We start from the raw sequence: 16,502 nt of genomic DNA, 5'->3' as shown, positions 1-16,502 counted from the left end.
AAATCTGACAGTTAACTAATTTTAAAGCTTTTGAAAGTACTCTCCTCTTAAACATAACCTTGAAACCAGGCTGCCCCAGGCTATTCTTCCAAAAACCAGGAAGAAACAAAGAATAAACCAAACAACACAATAGGAACATGGTAGAAGAGACTAGCATTAGGCTGGGTTCAAGGATCCAAAGGAATAGAGTTAGCAACTGGACATGTGATTTCTTTGATACAAGGAATTCCTGGAAGAGGAAAATCCTTCTACCAATGCAGACCTTGTCTGCCACTTACACTTAAAAGGGTTGGCTAGAGCTGACAGAGGTTAAGTGACTTGTCCAGAGTCACACAGCCAGGATGGGCCAGAGGCCTGACTTTAGCCCAGGTGTTCCTGTCTCTGAGGTCAGTTCCCTATCCATTATGCCATGTTGTCTCTCATATCCAATAGAGCTGCCCCAAATGCCTGGAATATCTGTCACTACCCTATCACATGAACCTTTCATCACAATTTCCCTAAAAAACCCCTTGACTGTGCTCCTTCCTGGGGGTGTTGGGCTCCTCTGAGTGAAAGGGAAGGATCGACCTACAGGTAGGTGAGGTACCTGGCTCCATTGGACAACTTCAGGATTATCTGGTTCTTCAAGTCATAGACCTTCCCTAGCCAGCAGTCATAGGCAATATAGTCCCCATACATGAAAGGCTGTTGATCAATCAGAGAAAGTAGTTGTAAGAGATGACATAGAATGTGTGTGCAAACTAGGTTGGAGATGTTAGCGATAAGAGAGTGTTCATCATCCCACTGCGGCAAGGAGTGAACCTCATTAGTTTGTTAGGTGGAAAGAAGGTTGTCATTGGCCCTGATATGGAGCAGACACTAACCGAACAGACGTTTTCTCTGGAAGCCTCAATTAAACCTCAAAATGAGGTACTGAGGGAAGTAGGTATTGTGACATTGTATCTGAGAACTGCCCACTCTGGGGGAGGAGACAAACAAGCCTAAAAGGGAGAAGCATGTGCTACATATTGTGACTCTCTGGTCAGCTGCTTTGGAGAAAGAATGAGAAAGAAGCAATGTTCTCACTCTAGAGAGGGCAGCTGGACCCAAGGAGAAGAGGGTGGGATTGGAATGGGGTGGGGAGGAGCCCTGAGGCCTGGGTTACCCAGATATGCTGCAGGTCCTTGCTGTTGACAGGGTAGAGGATGCAGTTGGTGCCAACCAGTTTCACAGCACAGTCAATGTTCACGTCAATCACAGTCCCACACTGACTATCCTGAAAACAAGGACGCACAAGTCTTAGAGTTACAGGCAACAGTGACAGATACACTGGGACCCCAAAACTGAAAGTCAATGGCGCCCGACCTTGGGGGAAAGTCTACGGCAGGGAACTCAGCTACAAGCACTGTTGAGAAGGTCAGACCTTGGCCTCATTTCTCTACACAGTACCAAATATTTAAGACTCTTCATTCACCAAGATTGATATTTAGGGAAAAGGCATAAGGATATACAATGTAGCACTTACGCTTGAGCTCATGTGTCGGACTACATCACGGGGAACCACAGAACGATCTTCTAATTTCAACTGCAGAAGAAACAGAAAAGTACATAAGTGAAACAACCTCCCAAAGTCGCTACCGTCTATATTTTTGATCCAATTAAATAGTATAGATAAGAAAAACCCACAGATCATCTAATATTTCATTTTAGCCAACAGTTTCAACTTCTTCTCCAACAAGACCCCACCCCCCCAACTGCTTAAAAGGAGCAAATTTATCTGAGTTCTTTTTGTTTAAAAAAAAAAACAAACTATAGCAAAAGTATTACTGAACAACAAAAGGGTTAAAAGGCAGGCATCTTGGGGAAGGAACAGATACAAAAGGCCTAGATGTGCTTCATGGTCCCTAAAAATTTGAGGTTTAAATGTATATGGAGCCTGAAATTAGATTATGAGATCACCTTGGTTGGCGATTCTAAACAACTCTAATCACTGGATAGCATGCATTCTAATCTGAGTTATCCCTCCCAAACAGCTGCAACCCCTGCTGCTTATCTAAGGGGCAAAAGTATGAAAGGGGTCTGCTGAGTAACTCTCAAGGAAACATACCCTTGGAGGATGGCCAACTACAAAAAAAAGCATCTGACGCAGTGATCAATAAACATTCATCATAGTCAACAAAAACAGTAACAACTAGTGTCTTTCTCACATGGGAGCCCGCTTCTCCCCCTCTCTCTGATGGGCACCATTTCTTCATCTCTACAATGCCTAGTGGGGGACAGCTTTCTATCTGGTCAACTTGGGAACCAATCTAATCTACCCTATTTCTTAAAGCCTAAAGTTGCTCCCGGGTAGCCAAACTTCATTACCAGGGTGACAGCTGTATTTTCTGGATGGCCACAATACCTCTCCCCAACAGGAAACAAGAGATAATTATTAATGTTGGTTATTAGGATTCAAACTATGAATTGACAAGTCACCATACCCCGAGGTGGAAACAATGTCTCACCCACCTAGCCTTAATATTGCTTACAACCTCAGGAAGCACCCCAGAATCTTCTCAATTCTGCATCCCCAAAACAATGAATTATCCTATTGTATAAGACAGGAAAATGGAAGCATGGAGGAGCTTCACAAGGGTGCTGGCACTGGGAGCAAGATTAGAATGGATTCTTTTCATAGCTGGGCTTTATTCTTACACAGGAGAAGGAAAGCAGTTTATATACTACATGCCCCAAGCAGTTCAATGGTTTTTTTTCTTTCTAAGAAGAGAGGTACCCATTCTAAACAAGATGCAGCCATTTTGAAAGCATAGGTGGCATATGAACTCCCAAGTGGAAGAGAGAGGTACTATCCCTGACAGCTGACAAACCTACTTCCCCAACCTTCCAGAAAGGCAACCAAGTGTAAAACACTTAAAGAATAGTGTTAACCTTCCAATAGTTAAGATGGGTGCTAAAAAGAAGAGATTTAGGATGTGACAAAACAGATTTATCACGTTACCCATCCCCCTGGGTTGTTCTTCCAAAATCAAATATCCTTAGCCTTTCCCAGGAGGAACATGTGGAAAAAATATACAACAGTTCAAGGATTTTGCCCTCCTTTCTCCAACAACAACACACAACACAAATGTACAGGCTGGAATCAGGAGTTGGTCTATATAAACATGCAATATGGTATTAGTGACACTACCTGCAATGAGACTATCTCTTTTCTGGATGCTGTGAATAGGGGCACACAATCTAAGGTGGAAAACCCTTAAGAATAGGTATTATTTAGTGCCTAACAACCCATGTCACCATCCTTCCCCTAAAGCCCAAACCTTTCCCTAGTTGTTCTTCCTCTGGGTTCTTATTCTATATGCATGTCTTCTGGGATCAGTGAAACCACTACTGGTCCTTTGAGTCTGTTGTGTCTATGTTCTGACTTATCTTGCTTCTTGGGCTGCTCAGTTTCCCTCACTTGGCCCTGTTCTCACTCCTATTCTAGCTCCTTGTGCCAGGTTCTGGGTTTGTCCCTTTGGACAATCTGTTAATTCTCTTTGTTATAACTATATGAGAGGGCATAGGGTTTGTTGAAGTTAATCTCAAAGTACTAATTAATTTATATTAATTGTCCATCTGGTGTCATTATTCGTTTTATCCTCTTCTGCAATATGAGGGAGGCTCTAAATAGAAAATCTAATTTTTCTTGCCTCTATTCATAGACCACAAGTGAGGAATATAAGTGGAAGAAAGAGTTGGGCCCAAGTCTGAGACAGTAAATTTATTATGTTTCTCCCATCCTGCAGGAGTGATATCATTTCTGAACATTAAAAAGTCACAACTGTCACTTTCTTAAGTTTCTATGGAAGTCGCAGTGCTAGGAAAACCAAGCCAGGAACTGAGATCCATGGTGAGGAAAGGATGTCCCAGTACTGTACTGAGATGCCTAGGGGTATAAGTTGCCTGACTTGCATAGGAATTCCTGAAATTAGAATCTAGCTCTCAAAATTCCTTTCCTCTCCAGTAGAATCTCTTCATCCTCATCTCTATTTCCCAAGAGCTGCCATGAAAGGAGAATAAGCAACATTGCACACTAGACCACTGCACATGCTTACTCAAAGCATTTACTTTATCACTACATTCTTGAAAGGAGACTATTTCCAATGTACTGAGTGAGGACCTTGAGACAAACAGTTACATAAGTACTGGACTAAAGCAGAGATACGAAGAACATCTAAGTGGTGAAAAACTGGTAGAGTATCAACAAGAGGACTGGTTCTTGAGCAATCAGCTACTGACATAGAAGAATTAGTTTAGTAGGCTGCAGGAGATGGAGCTTATTAGAAACTCTGCCTTCATACTGTGGTAGAGGCTGGGGTTCTCACTAGAAAGTCTGACTGTTCATCAGATTTTGAACCTCTAAGACAGTGATTCCCCAACCTTTTTTGTAAAGAGGAGTTATTTTCTGTACTGCTGAAGCCTTGAAATATTTTTTGGGGGTGGGGGGGAAGAGGCGAACGTGAAATGAAGGGTGGGTGTTGACAAAACCCTTATGAAGGGGGAAGGTGTGGTAAAGGGTGGTTGTAGCAGGAATTAGCATGGTAGCAATAGCCAGTGGATCCCAGTATCTTAGTTTGGAATCCCTTTTCCTAAAGACTAAAGGAAAAAGGCCAAGATCGAGCAAATTCTCTTTAGGCACAGAAAGACCTAGTCATCTCCCAGAAGAGAACGATCTCAACAGATTTCTGGTGATGGGGTGGAGTGAATTATACAGTGTCCCAGAAGTCTTAAAACTGAACTCAGACTTTTGAGATACTTTGTAAAGCTACACTATCTTCTTTATTAAAATAAATTTAATTTCAACTTACATTAGCAAGTACCCATATTCACACATATAAACAAGAGTAAAAGAAAATTAGAAAAACAAAATTAAAAGAGATTGTAAATAATTTAGTGATTTTCCTAAAGTGTTCAAGTCTGACCGCAACAGAAACAGAATTAGGGTTAGAAATAGAACCCTAATTCTGGGTCACTGTCCTATCCTATCAAATAAACTCTGGTGGCTCCCTATTACTTCTAAGATCAAATATAATTTCCTCTGTTTGATTCTTAAGTACTTAAAGGTCTCATATGACCTTTCTAGACTTATTTTAACCTACTCCCCTTTATGTACAGCTAATCTGATCTCTTTACTGTTTTTTACTCATGATGTTTCCTCTCCCTTCTCCATGTCATTGAACTGGCTTTTCCTCATAGCTGGAATTTACTTCCTCCTCTCTTCTACCTCTTAAAATCTCTTTTAAGGGTCAAGTCAGGTACCATCTTCTACATGAGGTTTTTCTTGATACCACTAGCCGCTGTTGCTCCACCCCCTCCCCCATTATTTTGAATCTGTTCTGTATACATCTACACATGTAACACATTTTCTTCTTTGGCTAGAGTGTAAACTCCTTGAGGCAGGAGCTGTTTCATTCATCTCTGTGTCCCCCCATCAATCCATAAGCATCTATTAAGTGCTTATTATATGCCTGGCACTGCGTTATACAGTAATTCTGGGGACACAAAGAAAAAGTGAAAATAGTTACTGTCCTCAAAGAGTTCACCTTCTAATAAGAGGAGGAAGTGGGAGAGGGGCAGAGAACAACTTGTATACATAGAGGTATATACAAGGTATTGAGAAAGGCTTCCTGTAGAAGGGGGCATCTGAGATGAGTCTTGAAAGAAGCCAGGCACTCTAAGAGGTAGAAATGTCAGAGTGTCACATGTGAGGGACAGCAAGAATGTGTCTGGCTGAATCATAAAGAATACAGAGGGGAGAAATGTGTAAGAAGACTGTAAAGATAGGAAGGAACCAGGTTGTGAAGCGCTTTAAAAGCTAACAGAAGAGTTCATATTTGATCCTGGAGGTGACAGGAAGCTAATGGAATCTTAGGAAGGGGATAACACAGTCAGACTTATACTTTAAGAAAAGATGTACCGCAGCACTGGTAGCTGCAAGGAGGATGGGCTAGAGTGGAGATGAAACATGAGGCACAGATACCAATTAAGAGCTGTTGTAATAGTTTAGGCTTGAACTAGGATGTGTGAAGAGAAGGGGATGAGGAGAGAGATGTTTATAGAAAAAGAAATTACAAGATTTGGCAACTGACTGGATCTGTGAGTTGAGGACAACATCAAGGTTCTGCACCTGAGTACCTGGGATGATGGTGGTGTCCTCAATGATAATAGAGATGCACTTTTTGTAACTTTGCAAAGAGTTTTCCTGGGAAATAAAGTAAATTGTTTTGAATACCTGACACATTACAGGTGCTTAATAAATGCTTGTTGACTCAAAGTGTGTGTTCATAAATGTCCATGATTTATCTATTGTTTTAAAAGCAATAAGAAAATATATGTCTTCTGACTTCATGGAGTTGTCACCAAATCTCCTGCTTGTTTACATGACCCTTTTTGAACTTCTTTTTTCAGAGAGATGGGTAGGAGACATGGTAGAGACTTTAACCCTTGATGTGAAAACAGTAATACCTAGCAGTAATACCTAGTATTCCCACTTCAGAGAAGGTACACTTGAATAATAAAGGATTCCCTCTCATCCCTCATTCCTTCAATCTGCAAGAAATAGAACATTGGAGTTATAGAAGTAATTTCTAATGGGACTGGTTCATTAGCACTAGAGGGCACTGTGTAAGCAACTAAGTTCTCTTCAGGAGCCTGAAAAGTAAAGACAAATTGATTATCCACTATTTATACCAGTGTTCTGACAAAGCTTAGGACATATGGCATCAGACTGAATGTAGAGTAACTGCCAGGGAAAAAGAATAAAAAGTAAAATGTGTGCTAGATACAGATGGACATTGGGGGCAACCATCAAATTTTTTCATTTGTAAAAGGATGGGTTGGACTAGTGATTTCTAAGGTCCCCTTTCTATTCTAAAATCCTACAAATCTATGACCAACATAGGGTTCTCAAATCCCAAGCACAGCAATGTTTTATGAGTGTCTGAGTAGCAGCATGTACTTCTTAGGAGAGTCCTTCAGACACCAATAAGCTTCGAGGGCTGCTCAGAGCTACTGGTACCTCAAGACAATGAAGGTTTTTCTACTCATAGGTTCTCCTCCTAGAGAAAGAGGAGAGGCTACTGGAAGGCTACTGCTAGGTAGCTTTATTATGTCTTGCCAAGATTTCTTTAGACTGGTTTTTCTCCACTGATTTTTTCTGCTTTGTAAGACAATATTGCCCGTTATCATAAACCATCCTTTTTTTTAAGATTTTACAAAGGTATTTATATTCTAGTCAATGTTGCCTTTGGCAGGCATCTCTCTCTCTCACAAGTTAAGTCAAATGCTTACTAAAGTTCTTTCTGGGTTATTTTAGTATCCTTGTTGTAGTAATTTGTGTTGTTTTAACTTCTGTACAAAAAATTATAGTCAGTGTCGATATAATTTCTGTTGTCCAATTCCCATTTTTAATTTTCTATAGCTTGTTTAAATAATTCAGCGCTAAATCTCAATTGTATGCTCTATCTTCTCATTGTTATCTGTCCTTCTTGTTTATTATAAATTCTGATCTTAGCTGACAAGCTGATGGTCTGACTATGCACACAGAACTGACTCACCAATAACTCTTATGTCCACAATATGTCTTTCCTGTCAAAATGTAGTCAGTTTCGTTTTTTGTGATGTTGTTTAGTGCTCAAGGTGTTTAGCACCTACTCACTCTTCTTCTTCTTTTGGAAGCATTCATTATTTAAAGACATGGGGCTTCTGCATAATCTACAGGTCTTTGGCTTCTCTGATTTCTCTCTCCTAAGCCATAATTCCCATGCCTTTCTTCCCATCCTTACCTTTTCCTACCTCAGCATCTAAATCACCAAGTATCAGACTATGTTGATTTGATTTGGAGGGGCTTCAGTTCTTCACAGAATTTTTCTACTACTCTATTCTCAACAAGTGATGCTGGTATATAAACTGCAATTATTTTCTTAGTAGTCTTTTTGCAAACACTTATCATTAGCATTGCAATATGTGATGACCATGTTGCATGACACAATATTTCTTGTAGCTTTTTGGTGTATGTTAAAACTCACTTTGCCGACTCCTCTCTCTGCCTCTCCAAGAAGCACTTATAATCTCTCATTCCACTTAGCTACAACTTCCTTCCGATATTGTTAACAAGAATGTCAAGTCTGCTATGATTTAGCTCCTCCAGCAACGTCTACTCATCAGTCACTGGATAAGGACTTCACCTTGTTCTTTTGACCCAACAAACAGTCAAATTGAATTTTGTTGACTTCATAAAAACAGTGTGATTCTTAGCATCTTCTGCCCCCTTTACCACTATCACTGCAGGGGCAAAAGGGACACACAGGGCTGCAGCTTATTTCCATGTTTTCCCTCTCAGTTTGCCACAGCCAAAAGTTTCATCAGCAAGTGGTCGGCCTACTGGTAATGTGTGTTAGCTAAGCTGCTTGGTCCTCAGAAAACAGACTATTATCTTCCGCAATGTATTTAAAAGTATAATACAAAATAATAGAACAAAGTTTTTAAAAAGTAGCTACCAAGTGCAAGGAACTGTGCTAAGGCTCTAAAGATGAAGATTAGAGTTCTTTTTCCATTAAGGAGCTTAGTTTTACATTACAATATTTATTTATGGATAAGCCTTATTCCCTGATAGTTTAAAAGCTCTACAATGGCAAGGCCTAACTTTTAAATTTTATAACAGATGGCAGTAGAAAGAGCACTGGACTCGGAGCCAATAGGCGTCCTGAGTTTGAATTCTACCTCTGATACTTACTAGCACTGTGAACTTGGATAAGTCACTTAAACCTCTCTGAGCCTTAGTTTCCTCATCTATAAATCGAGGAAAATAATACCAGCAGTAACTACCTCAGAGTTGTGAGGCCCAAGCAAGATAACGTATGTAAAACACTATAAGCCACTCTTCATATCCTCATCTCTCCCTGTGCTTAGAACAGCAATATGCCCATAACAGGTGATAAAGTAAATACTGAACAGGATAACTGTTAGGAATAACCATATTTAAGAGGTGGCACTCAGTGTGTGCTTTACCTCTCTATTTGAGCTCTGTGGTTAAAACCAAATTTGGAAACATCATTTGCCAGTAGCTCTACAGAGGGAACTACTACACAGAACAGGTGACACAATATGTGGCTTGGTCCAGTGCATAACAGTAATTAGTTTATTTGAGAGTGAATAAGGTTCTAACAGCAAAGCAAAACTGTGCAGGGGGCCCTGATTAGGAGATGGGGGTGAGATGAGGCCACTGGAAAAACCCATGGCAATGGCTGAATCAAAGGAAGTACTCATACTGCTATCCAGACAATTCTGTAAGTCCTATTCTACAGATATTTCAATAGGACTTTGGTGAAACCTGTTATCTAGGATAGATCAACAATCATTTATTTGCTTCTTATGCTCTCAATCTGGGAGGTTACTACTAAGAAGTATCAATCAGCCCCTGCTTTCAAGGAGCTTACATTGTGTTGGCAAGATAAAACATATATGGGAAACAAAGAATAAACTGAGTAAGGAGATGTGATCACTTTCATGTGGGAAGGTAGGGCTGAGCCCAGGCTAGAGACTTGGCAGCAACCTAAAGGCCTTCACAAGGCCTTTCTAACCCTGCAAGACAAAAACCAAGCCAAACACCAGCAATGAGGTTAACCCAAGGTCAATCTCACCCCATCATAATAAGTCCATAGCCTCTTTACCTGGCCCATACTGGAATTCTCTCTGTACAAACTGCGGACCAAAAAAGCTTGTGATCAGTTCTAGAACAACACAGCACAACTGCAACTCTGCCTATGTAAACCTCAGCTACTGTGTATTTGCTGGAATGGTCTCGAGGAATGGCCCCTGTAGGGGACATAGAAAGGAAAGCCAAGTTAAGTTGCCCCAATAAGCAGAACAGTACCCAGGTTATAAGGGCAGCCGAGTTCCTTGGGACTTCAGGCTGCAATCCTCACTTGCTGAAGGTTTTGTAGGCTCTGGTGTGCAATCTGTGTTACCTCAGACACAAGTAAGCATGGAGGAAAACAAAGTCTCCTCGGTTTTGTTGTCTCTTATTTTTGTCCTAGGTTAATAAACCTGACTTCCCAAAAGAGTGAGGGGAGCAGTCTGCAATTCCCTTTCACTAAGTTGCTGTTTGGGAAATGAACAGTGAATACCTCTAAAGAGAACATTTTTGGACCATTCTCTCTCCTTCCAGAAGTCTGACTCACTATGAAATAGTGACCTTAACACATCATGCTTTCTGTTCTGCTCTTGTCAAGAATGCCTCATTTTAGCCTACCCTTCAGGACCAAAATACTACAACTGTTTTCCACTTCTGAAAGTGAATAGCTATTTGTGATTCTTTGAATCCTCTGCCCATCCTTTTCTGTGATCTCTTCAAAGGTGGTAATCATATTATTAGAGTGATGATTTTATCCTAAATCTATTCTACACCCCTGATATGTACTATAACTTTCCTACCAATATGAGGGGCTCTATGCTTCTCCTATATATGCCCACAGAGCAGCAAAATAAAATAAAAATCCTAGGCTGAAATTACAGCCATTTTTACCAGCACTGAGGAGGTAACTGGGGAGGAATATAAAGTTAAACAAAGTTCAGGAAAGGCCACTCAAGGACTCTCTTACACTCAGTTTTAATAGTTTCCTCATACACTGAGGTACCTTAAATCTCTTTCATTCTTGAGTTGCTTCAAGTAAAATTCTAGTTTTTCAAGAAGTACGGTATCATTATTCATTCTGCTAGTCTCAATAGGGCATGTTCCCCAGTAAATAAGTACTCCTGTGACCAAGTGGACTTCACTTCTGGAGAGAAGCAATCTTGGGTAGAAATAGTGTACCAGAAAGACAACTGACAATGCAGCTTGACAGATTCAGGAAGGCTTTAATAAACCAATAATCCCACTCTGCTATGAAAAACTCTGAGCAGAGAAAAAACAAATTCTACCTGAAACTGAATCACCTTCCAGTGTGTTTATCAAAATACCTGTAGTTACTATTTTAAGGCAGATGAAATTAATACCTAAACTGGGTCTTACCTGGGACACAAACAGGCCTGTGGCCTTATATGTAAATATATACACAGAATGGTACTATTCACTGATAGAGTACTGGGCCTGAAGTCAGGAAGACTTGAGCTCCAAATCTGGCCACAGACATTTACTAGCTTTGTGACCTTAGGTAAGTCAGGGGAAAGGAATAAGCATTTATATAGCACTTACTATGTGCCAGGTACAGTGCTAATAAGTGCTTTACAAATATGATCTCATCTAGATTTCCCAACAACCCTGAGAGAAACTGTTATTCCCCACCCCCACCTCCCTTTATAAATTCTTTTTTTTCCTTTTGGAGGGGGGAAGGCAGGGCAATTGGGGTTAAATGACTTGCCCAAAGTCACATAGCTAGTAAGTCCCACCTCCCTTTATAACTGAGAAAATTGAGGCAGAGATTAACTGACTTGCTCAGAGTCACATAGCTAGTAAGTGTCTAGGGTTGGATCTGAATTCATGTCTTTTTTTACTCCAGGCACTGTGTCTCCCAGCTGCCTCTAGTCCCTTAACCTTTGCCTCGGTTTCCTCATCTGTAAAATGGGGATAACTAATAGCATCTACCAAGGATGTTGTGAGGATAAAATATTTGAAAGGCACTTTGCAAACCTTAAAATGCAATGTAAATGCTATCTATTAACATTATATATATATATATATGTTTGTGTGTGTATATATAATGTTAACAATATACACATATATATTTTTAAATGAATATAAGAACATAGGAAGAACTTGGAGAAGGCAAAACACATCTAATGCAATAGTCAAAAATGAAGTAAGTTTGAAGCAGAATTTGTATTTCATTTGTAAAAGGATTTCCCTCTTTGATCAGCATGGTCTCAGATTCCTGAATGAAGTTCCTGCTCCTGTTCTCCCTGTGAGCCTGACCTCCCCTCTATTTGTTGGGTCAGTTAGTCATCTCAGAGGTGGATTGTTTAACAGACTCTACAAGGATTACACAGCAAATACGGCCAAGGGGAAAAAGAAGCCACACAAATTTCCAGGAGGTCAGACCATTGGGCAGCATGTCCAAGGGTTTGGGCCCCTGTCACTTCCTTCTCTTGACATGAAAAAGTACAAAGAGGTCAAGTTATCTTAAATAACACTGGACACAGTACCCTGAAGCTCGAACTACAAAAGTTTATTGTATGATGCTTATACTTGCTGGCAAAAATGGTATGAGAAAAGATCATTCTCACTAATAGTCCTGCTGTAATCTGCACTAGTCAGACAGACTACATTTGGAGTAGTGTGTTCAGTTCTTGACATAAGGACCCTCAGAGGCCATCTAGTCCAACACCTTCATTTTACACACTGATAAGCTGGAGAGCATCCAGAGGACAATCAGGATGTTGAAGGGCTTTCCGTTCATGTCATAAGAGGATAAGTTGAAGGAACTAGGGCTGTTTAGCCTAGATAAAAGATGACTAGGGGTGGGGGTAGGAACAAACAGAAGATGATTACTGTCTTCAAGCATCTGAAGGACTGTCATGTGGAAAAGGGATTAGATTTGTTCTATCTGGCTCCAGAAGACAGAACTAGGAGCACTAGGTTGAGGTTGCAAAGTGGCGCATTTAGGCTTAATGTAAAGAAAAACTTCCTAACAATTAGACTGATTTAAAAACAGAATAAGCTACACAGAGGGTAGTGGTTTCTGTTTCACTGGAGGTATTCAAGCAAAGGCTGGATAAACTACTTATCAAGCATGTTGTACTGGTGGTACCTCTCTGGTTAAGGGCTGGACAACATGGCCACCAACGACCTTTCCAACCCTGGGATTCTGTGATTGTATAGTACCATCTTTATCTAGAAAATGTTATTTTTAATTAGTGAGGGGTTATAATGTACAAAAATATTACTACAGTTCTTTTAATTATAGCAGAGAACTAAAAGCTAAGGGAATACCTATCATTTGGGGAATGGCTAAACACATTATACATAAATAATATGAGAATATTATTGCACTATAAGAAGTTACAAAAGGGATGATTACAGAGAAATCTGGGAAGATTTGCTGAACTGCTACAAAGTAAGCCAAATTGGAATTTATACAATAACAATGTTTTTAAAAAAAAAAACAACTTTGAAAGACTTAGTAATTCTGATCAATACAACGACCAACTGCAATTCCACAGGAATGATGAAGTATGCTATCCCACATTCTGAGGTTACGCACCCAAGTTGCAGAACAAGACATACATTTTCACACATGGCCAATTTGGGAATTTGGCTTGAATATGTGTAGTCACTGCAAGGGGTTTTCCCAAAAAATTCTGGGGGGATAGGTAGAAAGCAGAAGCAATAGGTGCTTAATAAATGCCTGACTGATTAAAATTGGTAACTTGAACTTTCTTAGCAAACACTGAACTAACCCATATTTAAGCAGTGTCTAGACAGATGTGCTGAACATGTAAACAAAGTGCCGGGTCAGTATCAGCTTCTAGAACACAACACCCAGATGCCAGAGGCCCGCAACAATTAAACAACAATAATCTATTTTCTCTATAAATCCAGGGTCACTTGGAAGATGCGGTGCCATTGTATTTTCAAACATGGATAACAGCCCGAGAACCACATGGGTCCTCTGCCTGGCTCTCCCCTGTGGCTAGAATTCAATGCCTTTTCACCATGCCTCTTAGTCTCCTTGGCTTCCTTCAAGACTCAGCTCAAATCCAACCATTTCTAGGAGGCCCTTCACAGTTCCAACAACTACTAATGCTTTCAGTACATTTCCCACCAGACTGCTCTCTTGTATTTCACTGCTGTCTCCAGAAAAGTAACTTCCAACAAGATGAAATCAACTCTAAAACTCACAAAACTCATACCCTCTAAGTACTCTCTGCCCTGTGAGTGGTCGGGGTGAAGGGTGGATAGCAGACTTCACAGAACAAGAGACTGTTCACAAGGAATTGTTCTGTGAGGTTTGGATTCAGTCAAAGGGCCGAATTCGAGGACCTAGAGGGCCACACGTGGCCTCGAGGCCACAGGTCCCCCAACCTTGACTTAGACGATCAGACTGGTTTTTAAAGAATCATCCAATTTCAGAGACATAACTCATAGTATTTGGTCCTTATACAACAATTAAGTTTTCTTTAAAACGTGCTATTTGGACAGAAAGTAGTACCGTACCATGCGTAATAATAATTCCTACTAAGATCTTAGGCCAAATATCAGGTCACTTTCAGTTTCCAGACATAACATTTTCCCATTTCTTCCTTCATTTACTTCATATCCACCCTAACTCTAAAACCATTCACACAATATTGTGATTTTTTATTCACTAACCCCCATACAACTCATTCCTAAAGCACACCTTAAATCTAGTTGGTCCCTCTACAGAGAGAGAATATGAAATACTACTGGGTTTGCACTTCAAAGAGTTTGGGAGTTAAAAACTAATCAATAGCTATATTCTCTGCAAAACACACTCTACTTCCTTGTTAAAAAAGGTTAGATTACTCTGAAAAGGAATTTGGCTAACATTATTATTTTTTAAAAATGCACATTTTTACAGAAAGGCAATCAGAAGACATCTAAAATAAAGGTATCTAGGCTAGTTCAGTGGTTCTCACCAGGTGAATCCAGGACTTAGAGGTAGTTTCTTCCTACCAAAACCCCTCTAAAACTTCGGGACCTTTGCTTCATTATGGGTTGTTTTTCAGTAGGCCAGCAATATACCACAGAAACAATTAAGGAACACATGAGCTAGTTAGCTGATTAATTAATAACCTATTCAGGAACTAATGTCGCAGGAATTTTAGTAAACCTCCAAACTTCTGAGAAACTGAAATATTTTTACCCCCTTTTATTGTGAAAAGACCTTTTCATAGAGAGGCAAAAAGTCAGTAGAGCCCTGGTAGCTAAGGAGTAGTCAGTAAGCTGAGGAGCTGGAGAAACAGGAGAAAGCATCAGGAACTTCCATTATTCAATTATGATCCTAACAAATGATCATAGCTGTGTTGACAGGCTTCAGATGCTGTCTATTCAAGTCCTCTTTGCTTCAGCCTGAGAGTCTGGTAAGGAGACTTAAGAAAGTCTTCAAACCTGACCTATAAACTAACAGCTTTCATTTAGCAAAGCCAACACCCCAAAGCCACACCCTCTCTTCTTAAGTCCCCCAGTTCACTAGGATGAAGACAATACAAGTCTGTTAAGAATATTTCAGTGATATAAAATTTAAAAAGGTTGGTAATAGACACAAAGACATTGTCTAAATTTATTTGAGGACACTGAACCCGTGCTAATTTGCATGATTGGAGTTTCTAATGGAATGGCAAGAGTAAATTAGAACTCACCACTCAAAAGGACAAAGGTTCTTGAGAATCTGTTTTTTAGGAGACGGGGGCCAGGGGAAGATATGCTCTTCTCCAAGGAAGCTATGCTTTTAACATGCTCTTTATTCTGCTGCTGCATAAGAAGTATCACCAAATCTAACAATACTTTAGCACTGGACAGGTTGCTGTCACAAAATAACTACTCAAAGTAACAGTGTGCTGTCAGCTTACTGTGAAGAGCATAGATACTATTCGAGTCACAGATCAAATATATAACTAAGTCTCACTGAGCCGTATCTGGTATAGGGAAAAGCTTTCCTATTCCTCTTTGTTGGCTCCAACGGTTTCACTTTTGTCCTTTGAAGAACTATGAGAACTCTCCTAGACTCGGGTCTGATGAACATATGATAGAGAGTTCTTGTGTCTCTGTTACTCTCTGACTCTAGTTCCTTCTCAACAGATTCACTTTACAATGATGTTATCTGAGACCACAAATCTGGTTGAGAGAAGAAAAGGACAGTTAAAAAAAAAACACCACTTCTTAGAAACCAACATAGGGTCCACAGTCATAGCCCATTTTCCAAGGCCAGGTAGACGTTTCAGTTTACTTAAATGCTCAATAATTTGAACTTGTTTCTATACCAGCAGATGTTCCAGTGTTGCTGACAGTAAAGCCCAGTTTCTCTCAAGGAGGAAAGAAAGGCTGAGAACACCTTCATGGAATGAGTTGGAAGGGATCTTAGATATTATTTAGTTAAATAGCCTACTTTACGCAAGAATAAGCTCTACAATATCCCCCAAAAGGTCATCTCTAAGGTCACTTCCAGCTCTAAGTCTATGCTATGATCCTATGATGAGTCTCTTCTTGAATGCCTGAATGGAAGGCAAGGGGTACCATGAAAGCCAAAAATAACAACACAATACACCAGTCTTAAGTTTTTGTAAGGATAAGTGAGCCAAATTACCCTGCTACATTTAACTGGTAGCTAGATACGGTTTTGAGACTGGTTTTCTGAGGGGATTTAAGGGGATAGATTTAGGACATAAGTCTATTGGTTTTATGACCTGAAACTATATAAAGGAAGCAAAATCCTTTCTCTCTGCCATGGTTTTATATATCTGACTAGACGTGTATCAGACTTGGGAGGGAGGGAGTAGAAAACGAGGAGAGGGAAGGTGTTTGT

The 16,502-nt window shown here is 40.1% G+C and overlaps 1 protein-coding gene across 1 annotated transcript in view; it reads right to left on the bottom strand.

Annotated features, from left to right (window-relative positions):
- UBE2O (ubiquitin conjugating enzyme E2 O) overlaps positions 1-16,502 on the bottom strand; it is a 77,759-nt gene that overhangs the window by 12,055 nt on the left and 49,202 nt on the right. The window contains exons 2-4 of the mRNA XM_036755440.1: positions 1,505-1,564; positions 1,145-1,255; positions 587-684 (exon numbers count right to left, since the gene is read on the bottom strand). Coding sequence (XP_036611335.1) covers positions 587-684; positions 1,145-1,255; positions 1,505-1,564 — 269 coding nt within the window. The remainder of the gene's footprint in view (positions 1-586; positions 685-1,144; positions 1,256-1,504; positions 1,565-16,502) is intronic.

Source organism: Trichosurus vulpecula, chromosome 4 (assembly GCF_011100635.1).
Source record: "Trichosurus vulpecula isolate mTriVul1 chromosome 4, mTriVul1.pri, whole genome shotgun sequence".
Taxonomy (NCBI): domain Eukaryota; kingdom Metazoa; phylum Chordata; class Mammalia; order Diprotodontia; family Phalangeridae; genus Trichosurus; species Trichosurus vulpecula.
The sequence above is the reverse complement of the archived record's forward strand: the minus strand, read 5'-3'. Positions and strand labels throughout refer to the sequence as shown.